The sequence below is a fragment of the Oncorhynchus gorbuscha genome, linkage group LG13 (assembly GCF_021184085.1).
Source record: "Oncorhynchus gorbuscha isolate QuinsamMale2020 ecotype Even-year linkage group LG13, OgorEven_v1.0, whole genome shotgun sequence".
Taxonomy (NCBI): Eukaryota; Metazoa; Chordata; class Actinopteri; order Salmoniformes; family Salmonidae; genus Oncorhynchus; species Oncorhynchus gorbuscha.
This window is the reverse complement of record NC_060185.1, coordinates 92,890,553-92,908,387: the sequence shown is the minus strand read 5'-3', so window position 1 is coordinate 92,908,387 and position 17,835 is coordinate 92,890,553. Positions and strand designations below refer to the sequence as shown.

At 41.0% G+C, this 17,835-nt stretch overlaps 1 protein-coding gene across 5 annotated transcripts in view; it reads left to right on the top strand.

The window, feature by feature from the left end:
- The first annotated feature begins 6,715 nt into the window (after positions 1-6,715).
- Positions 6,716-17,835, top strand: part of LOC123993723 (glycine receptor subunit alphaZ1-like) — a 124,660-nt gene continuing 113,540 nt past the window's right edge. For 4 of the 5 annotated variants that reach the window (XM_046296148.1, XM_046296147.1, XM_046296146.1 and 1 more), the window contains exon 1: positions 6,716-7,676. In XM_046296148.1, the coding sequence (XP_046152104.1) occupies positions 7,606-7,676 (71 nt within the window). In that variant the 5' untranslated portion in view covers positions 6,716-7,605. The remainder of the gene's footprint in view (positions 7,677-17,835) is intronic. The other variant, XM_046296149.1, reaches the window with a different exon arrangement.

The window sequence follows — 17,835 nt, the reverse complement described above, 5'->3', positions numbered from 1 at the left end:
ATTCCCTACAGTATATAGTGAGTGACCAGAGTAGTGCACTATATATGGAATAGCTTGCCATTTGGGACTGGGAAGAAGCTGAGGAACAACAAGAGATGAATAGGAGGAGGAAGACTGAATGGTAAATATCTGGGTAAATAGAATGTATTATGAATTATATGTTCTCTTCTATTAGGTAGTAAATGTCAGTAAACTTAAAATAATCTATGATTAATTATATTTTCTATTCTATAGGGTGGTAAGCTTGAGCTCTTTCCATGACGTAGGCTGACCAGGTGAATCCAGGTGAAAGCTATGCTTCATTGATGTTAAATCCACTTCAATCAGTGTAGATGAAGGGGAGGACACAGGTTAAAGAAGGATTCTTAAGCATTGAGACAATTGAGACATGGATTGTGTATCAGGTATGAAGGGAAGGCCCAGATGCAGACCCCATCAAATAAACAATAGTTTAATGTTCCAACAGAGGCAGACAGGTCAAGACAGGCAGGGGTCAGTAAACCAGAGGTGGGGCAACGGTACAGGTCGGCAGGCAGACTCAGGGACAGGCAGGGGTCAGTAAACCAGAGGTGGGGCGATGGTACAGGTCGGCAGGCAGACTCAGGGACATGCAGGGGTCAGTAAACCAGAGATGGGGCGACGGTACAGGTCGGCAGGCAGACTCAGGGTCCGGGGCAGGCAGAGTGGTCAGTCAGGTCAGGGCTCAGAGTCAGGACAGGCAAGGGTCAAACCGGGAGGGCAAGAAAAGAGACTAGAAAAAGCAGGAGGTGAGACACAAAACGCTGGTTGACTCAAACAAACAAGAAGAACTGGCAACAGACCAACAGAGAACACAGGTATAAATACACAGGGGATAATGGGGAAGATGGGTGACACATGGAGGGGGGTGGAGACCATCACCGAGACAGGTGAAACAGATCAGGGTGTGACAATGTGTATGTGTGCCATTCAGAGGGTGAATTGCCAAGACAAATCATTTAAGTGCCTTTGAAAGGGGCATGGTAGTAGGTGCCAGGCAAGCCGGTTTGTGTCAAGAACTGGAACGCTGTTGGGTTTTTACATTTACATTTACATTTAAGTCATTTAGCAGACGCTCTTATCCAGAGCGACTTACAAATTGGTGCATTCACCTTATGACATCCAGTGGAACAGTCACTTTACAATAGTGCATCTAAATCTTAAAGGGGGGGGGTGAGAGGGATTACTTATCCTATCCTAGGTATTCCTTAAAGAGGTGGGGTTTCAGGTGTCTCCAGAAGGTGGTGATTGACTCCGCTGTCCTGGCGTCGTGAGGGAGTTTGTTCCACCATTGGGGGGCCAGAGCAGCGAACAGTTTTGACTGGGCTGAGCGGGAACTGTACTTCCTCAGTGTTAGGGAGGCGAGCAGGCCAGAGGTGGATGAACGCAGTGCCCTTGTTTGGGTGTAGGGCCTGATCAGAGCCTGGAGGTACTGAGGTGCCGTTCCCCTCACAGCTCCGTAGGCAAGCACCATGGTCTTGTAGCGGATGCGAGCTTCAACTGGAAGCCAGTTTTCACGCTCAACTGTTTTCCGTGTTTATCAAGAATGGTGCACCAGCCAAAAGACATCCAGAAAAAAGTTGGACAGGAGCGGGGGGGTATTAGGAATGTGTTCTTAATGTTTTGTCCACTCATTAAAACATAACAGATTAAACACATTTTGGCCAAGGAAGGACTGCCTTTTCAAAGTGCCCTTTGATATTTTAGGTATAAACTGTGCAACAATATTGTTTTTTAAAAGCCTGTTATAAATATATTAATATAGAGAACACGGAGAACTCAATAAATAAGAAAAAAATCAAAATAGCCGCACGGCAAGCGGTACCAGAGCGGCAAGTCTAGGACCAAAAGGCTCCTACCCCCAACAGCTTCTACCCTCAAGCCATAAGACTGCTGAGCAATTAATAAAATGGCCACCCAGACTACTCACATTGACACGCCCCTCCCTTTGTTTTTACACTACTGCTACTCGCTGTTTATTATCTAAGCATAGTCACTTTACCCCCACCTACATGAACAAAATAACTTAACTAACCTGTAACCCCGCACATTGACTCGGTACCCTCTGTTTATAGCCTTGTTATTTTCATTGTGTTACTTTTTATTGACTATTTTTACATTGTTTAGTCAATATTTTCTTAAATCTTAAGTAAGTGTTTCACACCTGTTGTATTCGGAGCATGTGACTAATAAAATGTCATTTGACATCCCTCCATCAACCTTGTTTTTAACCCACTTAATCCAAACAGTTTTCAAACAGTTTTCACCATCGTAAAGCCCTAGTTATTTTGTTACTTTGACAAAGTCATTTCTAAAGATTATTATTTATTTCATGTGATTAGTGATTAAGGTATGTCTGTCCCTCCTCTAAAGGTCAACCCTGTTACATAAATTGAACTGTGATATGGTGAAACGTTCCTTTGTAAATATTTTTTAAAAGAAATATTGAATATCTAATAGTCAAATCATAGAGTATATCAAGGCACAAGGCGAGACCCAGATGCAGACACAGGAGGCAGATGGTTGGAGTCTTACAATGTTTATTAATCCAAAGGGGTAGGGAAGAGAATGGTCGTGGACAAAAAGGTCCAAATCAGATCAGAGTCTAGGAGGTACAGAGTGGCAGAAAGGCTCGTGGTCAAAGCAGGCAGAATGGTCAGGCAGGCAGAATGGTCAGGCAGGCAGAATGGTCAGGCAGGCAGAATGGTCAGGCAGGCAGAATGGTCAGGCAGGCAGAATGGTCAAGCGGGCAGGTACACATTTCAGAAACAGGCAAGGGTCAAAAAAAGGAGAATGCAAAAAGAAAAAGAAAAAGCAGAATGCAAAAAGCAGAACGGGAAAATTGCTGGTTGACTTGGAAACATACAAGACGAACTGGCACAGAGAGACAAGAAACACTGGGATAAATATACTGGTACAGAGAGACAGGAAACATAGGGATAAATACACTGGTACAGAGAGACAGGAAACACTGGGATAAATACACTGGTACAGAGAGACAGGAAACACTGGGATAAATATACTGGTACAGAGAGACAGGAAACACTGGGATAAATACACTGGTACAGAGAGACAAGAAACACTGGGATAAATACACTGGTACAGAGAGACAGGAAACACTGGGATAAATATACTGGTACAGAGAGACAGGAAACACTGGGATAAATATACTGGTACAGAGAGACAAGAAACACTGGGATAAATACACTGGTACAGAGAGACAAGAAACACTGGGATAAATATACTGGTACAGAGAGACAAGAAACACTGGGATAAATATACTGGTACAGAGAGACAAGAAACACTGGGATAAATACACTGGTACAGAGAGACAGGAAACACTGGGATAAATATACTGGCCTAGACAGACAGGAAACACTGGGATAAATACACTGGTACAGAGAGACAGGAAACACAGGGATAAATACACTGGCCTAGACAGACAGGAAACACAGGGATAAATACACTGGTACAGAGAGACAGGAAACACAGGGATAAATACACTGGCCCAGAGAGACAGGAAACACAGGGATAAATACAATGGCCTAGAGAAACAGGAAATACAGGGATAAATACACTGGTACAGAGAGATAGGAAACACAGGGAAAAATACACTGGCCTAGAGAGAGAGGAAACACAGGGATAAATACACTGGTACAGAGAGACAGGAAACACAGGGATAAATACACTGGCCCAGAGAGACAGGAAACACAGGGATAAATACAATGGCCTAGAGAAACAGGAAATACAGGGATAAATACACTGGCCCAGAGAGACAGGAAACACATGGATAAATACACTGGCCCAGAGAGACAGGAAACACTGGGATAAATACACTGGCCCAGAGAGACAGGAAACACAGGGATAAATACACTGGCCTAGAGAGACAGGAAATACAGGGATAAATACACTGGCCCAGAGAGACAGGAAACACAGGGATAAATACACTGGCCCAGAGAGACAGGAAACACAGGGATAAATACACTGGCCCAGAGAGACAGGAAACACAGGGATAAGTACACTGGGGAAAACAAGCGACACCTGGAGGGGGTCGAGACAGTAACGAGGACAGGTGAAACAGACCAGGGTGTGACCGAGTAAACGCTGGTTCTACTCTTTTTGGCCATTTTCTGGTATTTTGTGGTGGAGAATAACAAGTCAACCCTGTTACCCATAGATAGACAGGCTAGAATAACAAGTCAACCCTGTTACCCATAGCTAGACAGGCTAGAATAACAAGTCAACCCTGTTACCCATAGATAGACAGGCTAGAATAACAAGTCAACCATGTTACCCATAGATAGACAGGCTAGAATACCAAGTCAACCCTGTTACCCATAGATAGACAGGCTAGAATAACAAGTCAACCCTATTACCCATAGATAGACAGGCTAGAATAACAAGTCAACCCTGTTACCCATAGATAGACAGGCTAGAAATGTTTTAATCATTTCCTATTTTTTTGTGAAGCTTGCATTCAATCACCGCTCCCTGTTGCACACAACAAGCTTCCGTTCCCCCTGTCACAACAAGCTTCCGTTCCCCCTGTCACAACAAGCTTCCGTTCCCACTGTCACAACAAGCTTCCGTTCCCCCTGCCACAACAAGCTTCCGTTCCCCCTGTCACAACAAGCTTCCGTTCCCCCTGTCACAACAAGCTTCCGTTCCCCCTGCCACAACAAGCTTCCGTTCCCCCTGTCACAACAAGCTTCCGTTCCCCCTGTCACAACAAGCTTCCGTTCCCCCTGCCTCAACAAGCTTCCGTTCCCCCTGTCACAACAAGCTTCCGTTCCCCCTGTCACAACAAGCTTCCGTTCCCCCTGTCACAACAAGCTTCCGTTCCCCTGCCTCAACAAGCTTCCGTTCCCCCTGTCACAACAAGCTTCCGTTCCCCCTGTCACAACAAGCTTCCGTTCTCCCTGTCACAACAAGCTTCCGTTCCCCCTGTCACAACAAGCTTCCGTTCCCCCTGTCACAACAAGCTTCCGTTCCCCCTGTCACACGGGGATTCTTATTAAAGAAGATTTCTTCATCCCTGTCACACAGGGATTCGTGGCTTATTAAAGAAGATTTCTTCATCCCTGTTACGGTCAACCTCTGTTACTTTATTTGGCGCTTAATTGGCACTTACTATATGCTTCTTGTATTCTCCAAAATGTACATAAAAGTACTGTAATTTAAACTTGAAATCTATAAAGTGTTCTGCCTGCCTCATGGCATAATTGTTAGTATTGCAGGATATTATTTTTTTAAACTGCAACAACAAAACATCTCTCTGCCCCATGACAAAATGTGTCAAATTGCAGGATATTTGCTTGAAAACTTTAACATTTTCTCTTTGATGCCAAGAGGCGGGCCTTTAAAATATATTTTTTCCCAGGGCCAGAGACTTGGTTCGTCCAGCCATGCACTGCTGAAGTCCCAGTTAAACTCATTGTGTGTTGTATTGTTTTGAATCTCACTCGTGGTGTGTTCTGATTATGAGGGGTTTCTGATGAATTCTCTATCGCAAAAGGGGTCCTGGGACCCAAAAAGTTTGAGAACCCCTGGCCTAAGAGAATGATTTAAGGGGCCCTTAATAAACACAACTAGCTTATTCAATGTCAGAGTTATGGGAAACTATGGCCAACTGTTTTCTGCTTTTTCAGAGCAAGAGCTAATTATTTTTAAGCTCAGTCATTTTCTTTATGTATTTATTCCGTCAGATAACTTCTTGGGTAATGATAACTAGTGCACTCAGAATGGATGCGACACATTCATTATGTAATGGCATACTGTATTTAAGAAATGCTGGATTTTCAATCTCACAGCACAGCATTTATTTCACTTATCTCATCCAGGTAGTCGACTGAAGAGTATACATTAAATAAATCCTTGACTCACGTCTGCTATAATCTTACATCTCTATTGCGAAAAACGATTCAAACACTATCTGTCTCCTCAATAGGACAAGACGGAATCCTTTTGAATACTTGAAGACACCATATATCCAACAGTATTCCATTCGTTCTATCCCGTCCGCGTGTCACGTGATCTTTTGGTGACTGCGTTCGGAAAGAGAGCTTGCAGGCATTAGAAACAGAATCACGTTTCAGTGAACAATGTGGACAGCGGTGCAGATGAAATACCGCTACTGCAGGAAAACAGAAAGGGAGAGAGCCTCACTTTAGATGTCTGCATGGATGCAAAACAATATTGATTATTACCAAAAAGATTTAACAGAAAAAAACAAGTGGATAATAATGAACACGATACTTTATTTCTGCGTCCTTTCTTTTTTTGCCGCCCTTGCAACGCTCACTTATCAAAAGTAACCTACATGAACAGTGAAATAAAAGGAAAATACTTAATGCCGGCTGACCCCCCCCCCCCCCCCCCGCAGGAAAATAAATACAATTACATAATAATTGCTTATTCGGTCCAATGATCATTTTAACATGTAAACCACTGTAGACACTGGGGTGAGCAAACAGTCGACTACACTAAAAAGCACATAGAAATATGATAACCTAACATTAGGCAAATCATGGACTATTCTCTATTTCCATACCAATGCGCGGGACATTAAAACTCTCCAGATGACAACCCCACTCTCCAATCCGAGCCGTAGCCTAACCAAGTTTGAGCAACATGCCAACCAATGGCAATGTCATGTGGGCGTGTGTTCAAAGGTGAGGTGCTTTTTTGAGTTTAGTAAATGACTGCAGCAAGAAATACAGTGTTGGTCTGACGTGAGAGCGCTGAGCTATAGGAGGCAATGGAAGAAGAGGCTAATCGCATCCCGATTTCACTACATTTGACATTATTACGAGGAATCTAAATGCAAGAAGACGAAACTGAGTTGTGAGTCCCGAACTTGACCGGACAATGGAAGTAGCTCTCTGCAGCAGTTACATCTCACCCCTGGGAGTCAACTACCGAGACACGGCGAGTACCTGCAGAAAAACATCAGTCAGCACCGCCGGGGTAACTACAACTACGTGTGGCTTGAAAGCAACACCTCTGATTTTGGGATGCATATAAGAGAAAGCGTTAAGAAAAAAACACTGACTACGTATGTATATATTTCGTGTAACAACTGTGCAATTCCGCTACTGATCTAGACGTAAAGGGGTATACAACCACGTAGTAAAACCTCTTCTAAAATTGAGACATTCATTAAGACGCAGAGCATATGCATTGCCACATTTATCACTGAAGGAGGCATGTTGAAATTGACAAATTCCCCTTGTAACAAAATCCAAATGGATCGCATAGAATAAACGTCGGAAATATCTGTGATATCGTAGCCTAACGTGCTGTACCCTCAAAGCAACAATAACCTGGGCTGAGTGAAATTCCGCAAACCGCGTTTGCCGCTGTCCGTTGTCCTGAAAAAGTACTCATTATTTGGGTTATCAGAATCAATGACGGCGGTCTAAGGAAGAGGGTTTCATGGCCTGGGCGGTTATGAACATCTTGTGGTTTTCTTGTGACTCTGGAATCTGAAAAAAAAAACAACAGAAGAATTGTTCACCTTGGAGGTCCGAAATCATTAAAGAAATTGGAATTCTACTATTGGTACTCCTGGAGCTGTAGGTAGCCCGAATGAGACCGGCAAAAATGTTACGAATAAACGCTCTCGGGATCTATTTGTGGGAAACAATAGTATTTTTCAGGTAAGGAACATTATTTATTGACTTTAATGTGTTAAATACCATTTTATTGTTCTCGTGTGGGCTGCAGTGGGGTCAGAATATGTCCTAACATAGCTTAACATGTGTTGACAAAAGTCTGAATGGAAATAAATCAACGCAGCCAATTGATTAGGTTTAATTACACGATTGTCAAAAGTTGTGTTGGCTTTATTATATATTTAACTAGTCCTAATCATTCCTCTATTGTGAGTGAGTTACATTAAGTCAGACACTACATTACATTAAGATGTGTGTGAGAGAGACAGCGAGAGCTAATAGCGAACACTAGTGGTCATCAAACGCTAAACGACGTATTCTCTGATGAGGCATATGTTATCAACAGGCAAGTCAGAGTAAAGGAACTGAGTACACGCTCTCACACACTCACACACATATCAGGGAAGTGTTGTTGTTGTTGGTGTGTGGGCCTATCCATCACCTACTCACTGAGAAGAAACATGTCTTGTGTCTGCGCACTATATGTAAAAGTCTTAGTCTCTATTCAACTATTGTGAATGAAATGGAAAAAATCAAGTTATTTAAAGACTTGGATATTTCACAGAATATATATTGTAAATATGCTGGATGATGACTGTTTTGCTTTCTTCCAGTAACCACACAGTATATCCATCCTGACCAGTTGGAATATTCTAGTTTTGACATGAATGTCTTTGTATGAATTTATCGACTACTATCAAGCTCTTGATCCTCATACATAAAGTGTATTATTCTCTGTAAATGTGAACAGGGATATCTCCAATGTTCACATTGGAGGGGAGGCAGGTATACTGTTCAGAGAACAGCTTCTCTCCCATTGGCCCAAACATGGCTCTTTGTCTTTGTTATGCATTGCATGCCTAATCAACATTACATTCTGCATTCTAGAATCAAATGAATCATCAGAGTTCTTTTTTAGATGACTTTACATTCTATATTCTATTCTATAGTCCATTGGATTCCATGTACATTCCTTGCAGACAGACAGTGTTTATTTAGCATTCTGGCCAGCGTGTTTAGCTAATGAAGTAGAATCAGGATTTTGCAGCCTCAGCTCCTACTGCTGAACTCTGCAGTTCTGCTTAATTGATATCTCTTTCCCAGTCTCAACCTAGACCCCCAGACCTCATTTCAAATGCAGACTTATTACCAAGAATAGATTACTTTGTCAATGTCAAAACAGCCTGATGAATGCACATTTTATACATGACTGTATATGCAAGCATCTATTTCCGTATAAATTACAAATTTCTTTCTGTTAGTGTTCGTTTTTGGCCCATGTGGAAGGTTGCATGCTTGTTTAATGAATGACTATCAGATAAAGTATGCATTTGACACAGTAAGTGAAAACATTTCATTATCTAATTATAGCCTATGTCAGTCTATGTTCATTTGCAAAACATCTGGGAATACTAGTGCTCGTTCAATCAAAATGAATGACAGGGTATATTCCCTACCAGTTTACCACCAACCATGAAAGCAGTGGGAGGAAATTGAGCATTTCAAGCATTCAAAACACATTCTATAACACAGTATATTACACACTATGCACTGTTTATTAAACAGGATATATACTGTAGAGCCCATATTAAACAGGATATACACTGTAGAGCCCATATTAAACAGGATATACACTGTAGAGCCCATATTAAACAGGATATACACTGTAGAGCCCATATTAAACAGGATATACACTGTAGAGCCCATATTAAACAGGATATACACTGTAGAGCCCATATTAAACAGGATATATACTGTAGAGCCCATATTAAACAGGATATACACTGTAGAGCCCATATTAAACAGGATATACACTGTAGAGCCCATATTAAACAGGATATACACTGTAGAGCCCATATTAAACAGGATATACACTGTAGAGCCCATATTAAACAGGATATATACTGTAGAGCCCATATTAAACAGGATATACACTGTAGAGCCCATATTAAACAGGATATACACTGTAGAGCCCATATTAAACAGGATATACACTGTAGAGCCCATATTAAACAGGATATACACTGTAGAGCCCATATTAAACAGGATATACACTGTAGAGCCCATATTAAACAGGATATACACTGTAGAGCCCATATTAAACAGGATATACACTGTAGAGCCCATATTAAACAGGATATACACTGTAGAGCCCATATTAAACAGGATATACACTGTAGAGCCCATATTAAACAGGATATATACTGTAGAGCCCATATTAAACAGGATATACACTGTAGAGCCCATATTAAACAGGATATACACTGTAGAGCCCATATTAAACAGGATATATACTGTAGAGCCCATATTAAACAGGATATACACTGTAGAGCCCATATTAAACAGGATATACACTGTAGAGCCCATATTAAACAGGATATACACTGTAGAGCCCATATTAAACAGGATATACACTGTAGAGCCCATATTAAACAGGATATACACTGTAGAGCCCATATTAAACAGGATATACACTGTAGAGCCCATATTAAACAGGATATACACTGTAGAGCCCATATTAAACAGGATATACACTGTAGAGCCCATATTAAACAGGATATACACTGTAGAGCCCATATTAAACATGATATACACTGTAGAGCCCATATTAAACAGGATATACATTGCTTTCTGCAACATAGCCCACCAATGTGTGGAAGTGAACATGTGGCCCAAATCCACTAACAAGAATCCCAGACCATCACTGAAGAATATGTACGCAGCAAATGTGTCCACACATAGTCTCTCGTGAATAAATATTCACTGATTTAAATTACATTAAAGGCCTTACACTACAATTAATACCTCACAATTGTGCAGAAATATGCTAGTCTCAACAGTGTAGAATGTGGCTATATGGTGTGTTTTGTTGGTTTTTATAATCTTGTATTTTATGGCCATCTTTGTCACTCTGACACCATGACACATAAATGTTAGTTGTTTTTTTATTATCTTGTATTTTATGGCCATCTTTGTCACTCTGACACCATGACACATAAATGTTATGGACGTATTACTCTCAGTTGAATAGTTAAATCAACCAAATACATGCACGGGTTTCCATGGCAATATTGGAAATATGGAATCATCTATTTATAGGCAAAAAAAATGTGTTGAATTGACACCTATGGATTTGTGTATCCGTAACATTGCTTTCTATTGTGAACTGGGAAATGTAAAGCTAATCTATAATTGACTTGATGATAATGTAATGTATTCCCTCCACTATCACCTGGTCTACAGGCTCGTGAATAGGGTTGCAAAGGGTGGGTATTTTACTGCAAACTTTCACAGTTTACCAGTAAACTACCAACATTTTGTTTTCTTTCAAGGATTTGGATGTAATCTAGCACAATACATATTGTGGCCCTTTTGGGTACTTCACATTTTCACAGGTCTCTGTAATTATCTCTGGCCTTATGACATCCCCCCCAAAAAATTTAATACAAATTTTTAAAAAAAAATTAAATAACAGGATTTTCAAATAAAAATAGAGTGATAAAGCTGTAAAACATGATCCTACTAAATATAAACCTTTTGGTTTTGTGTGGGATTAGAGTGATCACCATTGTTGTTTAATATGATGCTCTCAGCATGAAACATCCTGTCTATATTTGTTTAACACACTTTGATTTATTTTACTATGTCAGTGTGTATTTGTTGTCAATGTTTTGGTGTTAAACTCGTGGCAGTCGTGATAAAAGTCAATATTAGGAAGTTGATTGATTAGATTAGATTTAAAAAAAATAATAATTAGGCTGTTTTCTGTTTAACCATTTTTTATATTTAACGAGGCAAGACAGTTAAGAACTAACTCTTATTTTCAATGGCGGCCTAGGAACAGTGTGTTAACTGCCTTATTCAGGGGTAGAACGACAGATTTGTGCCGTGTCAGCTCAGGGATTGCGAACTTGCAACCTTTCGGTTACTAGTCCAACGCTCTAACCACTAAGCTACCCTGCCGCCCGTAAGGTCCAGCCACTAGAAACGCATTGACAATATGGGCACAGATATATATTTGAAAAAAGAATAATATATATGAATAATGTTTTTTAAAAGTTATCCAAGTATAACTGACCAAAAATTGCCATAGATTGTCTGTTAATTACCAACATTTCTGAAGATTCCTGTAACTTTGGTAAACTACTGGTAGCTTTGCGACCCTACTCATGAAACACAACCTTGAGTTGACCTCGAACAGCAGAAAGCAGTGGCACTGCTTGCATGCACAGACACCAAAGCACCTGTTGTATCCAATCACCTATAGAATTAGTCCATTAAAACCTCATTTCATCACAGATTTTTAACCCCATGTCTTCAAGACATTCTGCTGTATTTACACACACACACCAGGCTGTTCAGCAAGCCACATCATGTTCATGGGGATGGTGATGGCAGTCACTTGTTTTCAGGTCAGATAGGCTTTATATATTTATGGTGTGTTTATCGGGGCCTCCCGAGTGGCTTGGCGGTCTAAGCACTGCATCTCAGTGCTAGAGGTGTCATTAAAGACCCTGGTTTAATTCCAGGCTCTTATCACAACTAGCTGTGATTGGGAGTCCCATACGGTGGCACACAATTGGCTCAGCGTCGTTAGTGTTTGGCCGGGGTTGGCCGTCATTGTAAATAGGAATTTGATCTTAACTGATTTGCCTAGTTAAATAAAGGTTAAATGAAAAAATATGAATGTATTGTCAGAACAGGGCGGGAAAGGTGGATATATTTATATTGAAGCCTCTAATGAAGAACAATTGACTGGCGTTCTCTACGATCACTTACAATCAGCAATTTTATCCGGGTTAATTTCCAAAGCTTGATGTGTGGTTGATACATTATTGATCAACGTAGAAAAAGACAGAGAACACTATAAATAACATGGCTTATTATCATCAATGGTCTTACCTCTCTTTCTACTCAGTCATGGATAAATTAATGGAGGAATTTATAGCTCTGCATTCACTAAAACCTTTCAAACACAGACTATGTTCTAACATCCACACAGAACACAAGTTCCAATGCATGTCCAATATGTTGTTCTATACAGCATGCTGTACTGTACTGCATGCTGACATTGTACGGAGCATGAATTCATGTCATGTTTCACTTCTTGATCTTTTCTTTTTCTTTTTTTTCAGCTCAACACAATAACACCCCTAAAGACAAATGCATTACCTTATGCTACCCATGTTTGTCATTCGTTTTGTGTAATGTATAATATATATATTTTTTAAATGATGATGATTTTTTCTTATTAACAGACATTACGTTAACAGTTTGTACAGGAGAACAGAACTGCCCAACCCTCTTATCTGTGCCAGGGACTGGGAGGGGATGAAGGCTTTGGTAGGGCTTTGATTTCTCAGAGAGTAAACAAAACAAAAAAGCAAGGATAGGATCAATTAGGATTGTAGTCTTCAGAGGATTTATTAAGAGCATAAGGAGGTAAACTTAGGGCTAATGATTGGTGTTCCACATTAAAGTATGCAGAGCTCAGAGACTGGGGTTGTTTGCATATTATTCTCTCTGTTGCTGGGAGTCAGCTGTTTTTTACTGCTGCCTCAGCACTGGCCACGCGGACCAGGCCTCTCCACAGTTGGCCGTGGCCTGGCCAAGCAAGCATTGATCAGAAATAATTCAAGTAAATCTAAACTTTGATCACGCAAAACCCAGGAACAAGTCACTCGGGATGGGAGAAGCCCAGACGGAAGGAAGGAAATCATAGATGATCTTCTTGATACCCCCATGGGTGTAGAATCCCGATTCCTGTAGGTTTGAGTGGGATTGACTTCTAGGCCTATTGATTATGTGATTTAGTGTGTAAGTGGTCTATCCTACATTCATATATTATGTTTCTTAACCAAAGGGCCTCAATGATGTAAGGAGAAAGAGTGTGTTGGTCCCACATTTTCTTGGTGCAAATTCCTGTGGTTTTGTGTGGGATTAACCTCCATAGATGTTGTGATTTGGTGTGATATCGATGCTACACATTCCTATTATACCAAACCCCCCCAATAATGTAAGGAGAAAGAGTGTGCTGGTCCCCTAATTTCACACTGTCAAACAGATTCCTGCGTGGCCCACAGCATGGGCCCATGCTAGCTGTCTAAGGCAATTATCTCTGTAGAGGACACTGTCTAATCTCTCTATGACTAATCTGATTGTGTTGTCAGTTCGAGGGTGTTTGTTCAATACTAAATTGAAACGCTTTTTTCACAGCGTTAGAGTATGGTATTGTCTGTATTGCGTGAGTCCTAACAACAGTTTATTTCCAGCGCTTGATCCCTAGTACTAACCTCATGGTCACAGCCGACTATTGTGTTTCGGTGATTATGATAGGATTCCACCATGTTGTGTGGTAATTAACTGTTATTAGAATAATCCTTGATACACGCCATTATCTGCTCAAAGCAAATTCCACTCAAAATATTCTAGAATTCTAACAGTTCTAGAATTCTAAGATTCTAAGAATTCTAGGCTATACATTCTAGACTTGTCTTGATATTGATGGTTAGTATAGAAGTGTAACTCTTAGGAATGTTCCATCAATGAACCATAATGCCAGCATTGATGGAAGAGATACAGTGATTTGGCAGACTTGACAGAAACTGTTAGGTCTGCAGATAGTTTCAGGGTATCAGTTGAGCCACCAGGGCTTCAGGGTATCAGTTGAGCCACCAGGGCTTCGGGTTATCAGTTGAGCCACCAGGGCTTCAGGTTATCAGTTAACCCACCAGGGTTTCAGGGTATCAATTAACCCACCAGGGTTTCAGGGTATCAGTTAACCCACCAGGGCTGCTTTTGGCCGTCACAATCGTCACCTATTGTTGAAAATTACAGCTGCAACACTGATAGTGTTAACAGTTATCAACACTGTCCAGCCATCAGTGTGAGTATAGAACCAGCTACTTTGGCAGTGATTCGGACAACATACTTGATGTGCCTTTCAAATGCCAAATTTCCAAAAATGACACAGCAGCAAAAACGCTAGCAAGGGACTATTGAAAATCTAGGAATGCTTCCAAAATGGCAGAGTATTCCCCACTTGTACAATATAGTACACTACTGGTCAGAATAAGTGCCCTATGGGGTGCCATTGTACAATATAGTACACTACTGGTCAGAATAAGTGCCCTATGGGGTGCCATTGTACAATATAGTACACTACTGGTCAGAATAAGTGCCCTATGGGGTGCCATTGTACTATATAGGGTTCACATGCCATTTCTATGAAGCCTGATGCATGAAGCCAGTATTTAGAGAGTAGTGCTTGGCTGACCCAAGCAGCAGCCTCTGGGGTAGTTGGTGACTGCCCATGTGACAGTAGCAGCAGCACAGCCTGGCCAGTGACCTGGCAGTTAGGGTGGCCCACTCACATACAGACTGGTAGCAGTATGGAGAGACATGGGAGACTGCGACCTTCCTCGTTTACAGTACTTCAGTGTTCTGTGTCCATCTTCTTCTGATTGGGGCAGTTGGTTAATATGTTAGTCTACTGATGGGGCAGTTGGTTAATATGTTAGTCTACTGATGGGGCAGTTGGTTAATATGTTAGTCTACTGATGGGGAAGTTGGTGAATATGTTAGTCTAGTGATGGGGGCAGTTGGTTAATATGTTAGTCTACTGATGGGGCAGTTGGTTAATATGTTAGTCTACTGATGGGGGCAGTTGGTTAATATGTTAGTCTACTGATGAGGGCAGTTGGTTAATATGTTAGTCTACTGATGGGGCAGTTGGTTAATATGTTAGTCTAGTGATGGGGGCAGTTGGTTAATATGTTAGTCTAGTGATGAGGGCAGTTGGTTAATATGTTAGTCTACTGATGGGGGCAGTTGGTTAATATGTTAGTCTAGTGATGAGGGCAGTTGGTTAATATGTTAGTCTACTGATGAGGGCAGTTGGTTAATATGTTAGTCTACTGATGGGGGCAGTTGGTTAGTATGTTAGTCTACTGATGGGGGCAGTTGGTTAATATGTTAGTCTACTGATGGGGGCAGTTGGTTAATATGTTAGTCTAGTGATGAGGGCAGTTGGTTAATATGTTAGTCTAGTGATGAGGGCAGTTGGTTAATATGTTAGTCTAGTGATGAGGGCAGTTGGTTAATATGTTAGTCTACTGATGGGGGCAGTTGGTTAGTATGTTAGTCTACTGATGGGGGCAGTTGGTTAATATGTTAGTCTACTGATGGAGCAGTTGGTTAATATGTTAGTCTAGTGATGGGGCAGTTGGTTAATATGTTAGTCTAGTGATGAGGGCAGTTGGTTAATATGTTAGTCTAGTGATGAGGGCAGTTGGTTAATATGTTAGTCTAGTGATGAGGGCAGTTGGTTAATATGTTAGTCTACTGATGGGGGCAGTTGGTTAATATGTTAGTCTAGTGATGAGGGCAGTTGGTTAATATGTTAGTCTATGTTTGGTTAGTTAGTCTAGTGATGAGGGCAGTTGATGTTAGGGCAGTTGGTTAATATGTTAGTCTAGTGATGAGTTGGTTAATATGTTAGTCTACTGATGGGGGCAGTGGTTAATATGTTAGTCTAGTGATGAGGGCAGTTGGTTAATATGTTAGTCTACTGATGGGGGCAGTTGGTTAATATGTTAGTCTACTGATGAGGGCAGTTGGTTAATATGTTAGTCTACTGATGGGGCAGTTGGTTAATATGTTAGTCTAGTGATGAGGGCAGTTGGTTAATATGTTAGTCTACTGGGCAGTTGGTTAATATGTTAGTCTACTGATGAGGGCAGTTGGTTAATATGTTAGTCTACTGATGAGGGCAGTTGGTTAATATGTTAATATGTTAGTCTACTGATGAGGGCAGTTGGTTAATATGTTAGTCTAATATTGGTTAATATGTTAGTCTAGTGATGAGGGTTAGTTGGTTAATATGTTAGTCTACTGATGGGGGCAGTTGGTTAATATGTTAGTCTACTGATGGGGCAGTTGGTTAATATGTTAGTCTACTGATGGGGGCAGTTGGTTAATATGTTAGTCTACTGATGAGGGCAGTTGGTTAATATGTTAGTCTAGTGATGTTGGTTAATATGTTAGTTGGTTAATATGTTAGTCTACTGATGGGGGCAGTTGGTTAGTATGTTAGTCTACTGATGGGGGCAGTTGGTTAGTATGTTAGTCTACTGATGGAGCAGTTGGTTAATATGTTAGTCTACTGATGGGGCAGTTGGTTAATATGTTAGTCTACTGATGGGGCAGTTGGTGAATATGTTAGTCTAGTGATGGGGGCAGTTGGTTAATATGTTAGTCTAGTGATGAGGGCAGTTGGTTAATATGTTAGTCTACTGATGGGGGCAGTTGGTTAGTATGTTAGTCTACTGATGGGGGCAGTTGGTTAGTATGTTAGTCTACATTTACATTTACATTTAAGTCATTTAGCAGACGCTCTTATCCAGAGCGACTTACTGATGGGGGCAGTTGGTTAATATGTTAGTCTACTGATGGGGCAGTTGGTTAATATGTTAGTCTACTGATGGGGGCAGTTGGTTAATATGTTAGTCTACTGATGGGGCAGTTGGTTAATATGTTAGTCTACTGATGGGGGCAGTTGGTTAATATGTTAGTCTACTGATGGGGCAGTTGGTTAATATGTTAGTCTACTGATGGGGGCAGTTGGTTAATATGTTAGTCTACTGATGGGGGCAGTTGGTTAATATGTTAGTCTACTGATGGGGGCAGTTGGTTAGTTAGTCTACTGATGGGGGCAGTTGGTTAATATGTTAGTCTACTGATGGGGGAGGGCAGTTGGTTAATATGTTAGTCTACTGATGAGGGCAGTTGGTTAATATGTCTACTGATGGGGGCAGTTGGTTAATATGTTAGTCTACTGATGGGGCAGTTGGTTAATATGTTAGTCTACTGATGGGGGCAGTTGGTTAATATGTTAGTCTACTGATGGGGCAGTTGGTTAATATGTTAGTCTGATGGGGGCAGTTGGTTAATATGTTAGTCTACTGATGGGGCAGTTGGTTAATATGTTAGTCTAGTGATGGGGGCAGTTGGTTAATATGTTAGTCTACTGATGGGGGCAGTTGGTTAATATGTTAGTCTACTGATGGGGGCAGTTGGTTAATATGTTAGTCTACTGATGGGGCAGTTGGTTAATATGTTAGTCTACTGATGGGGGCAGTTGGTT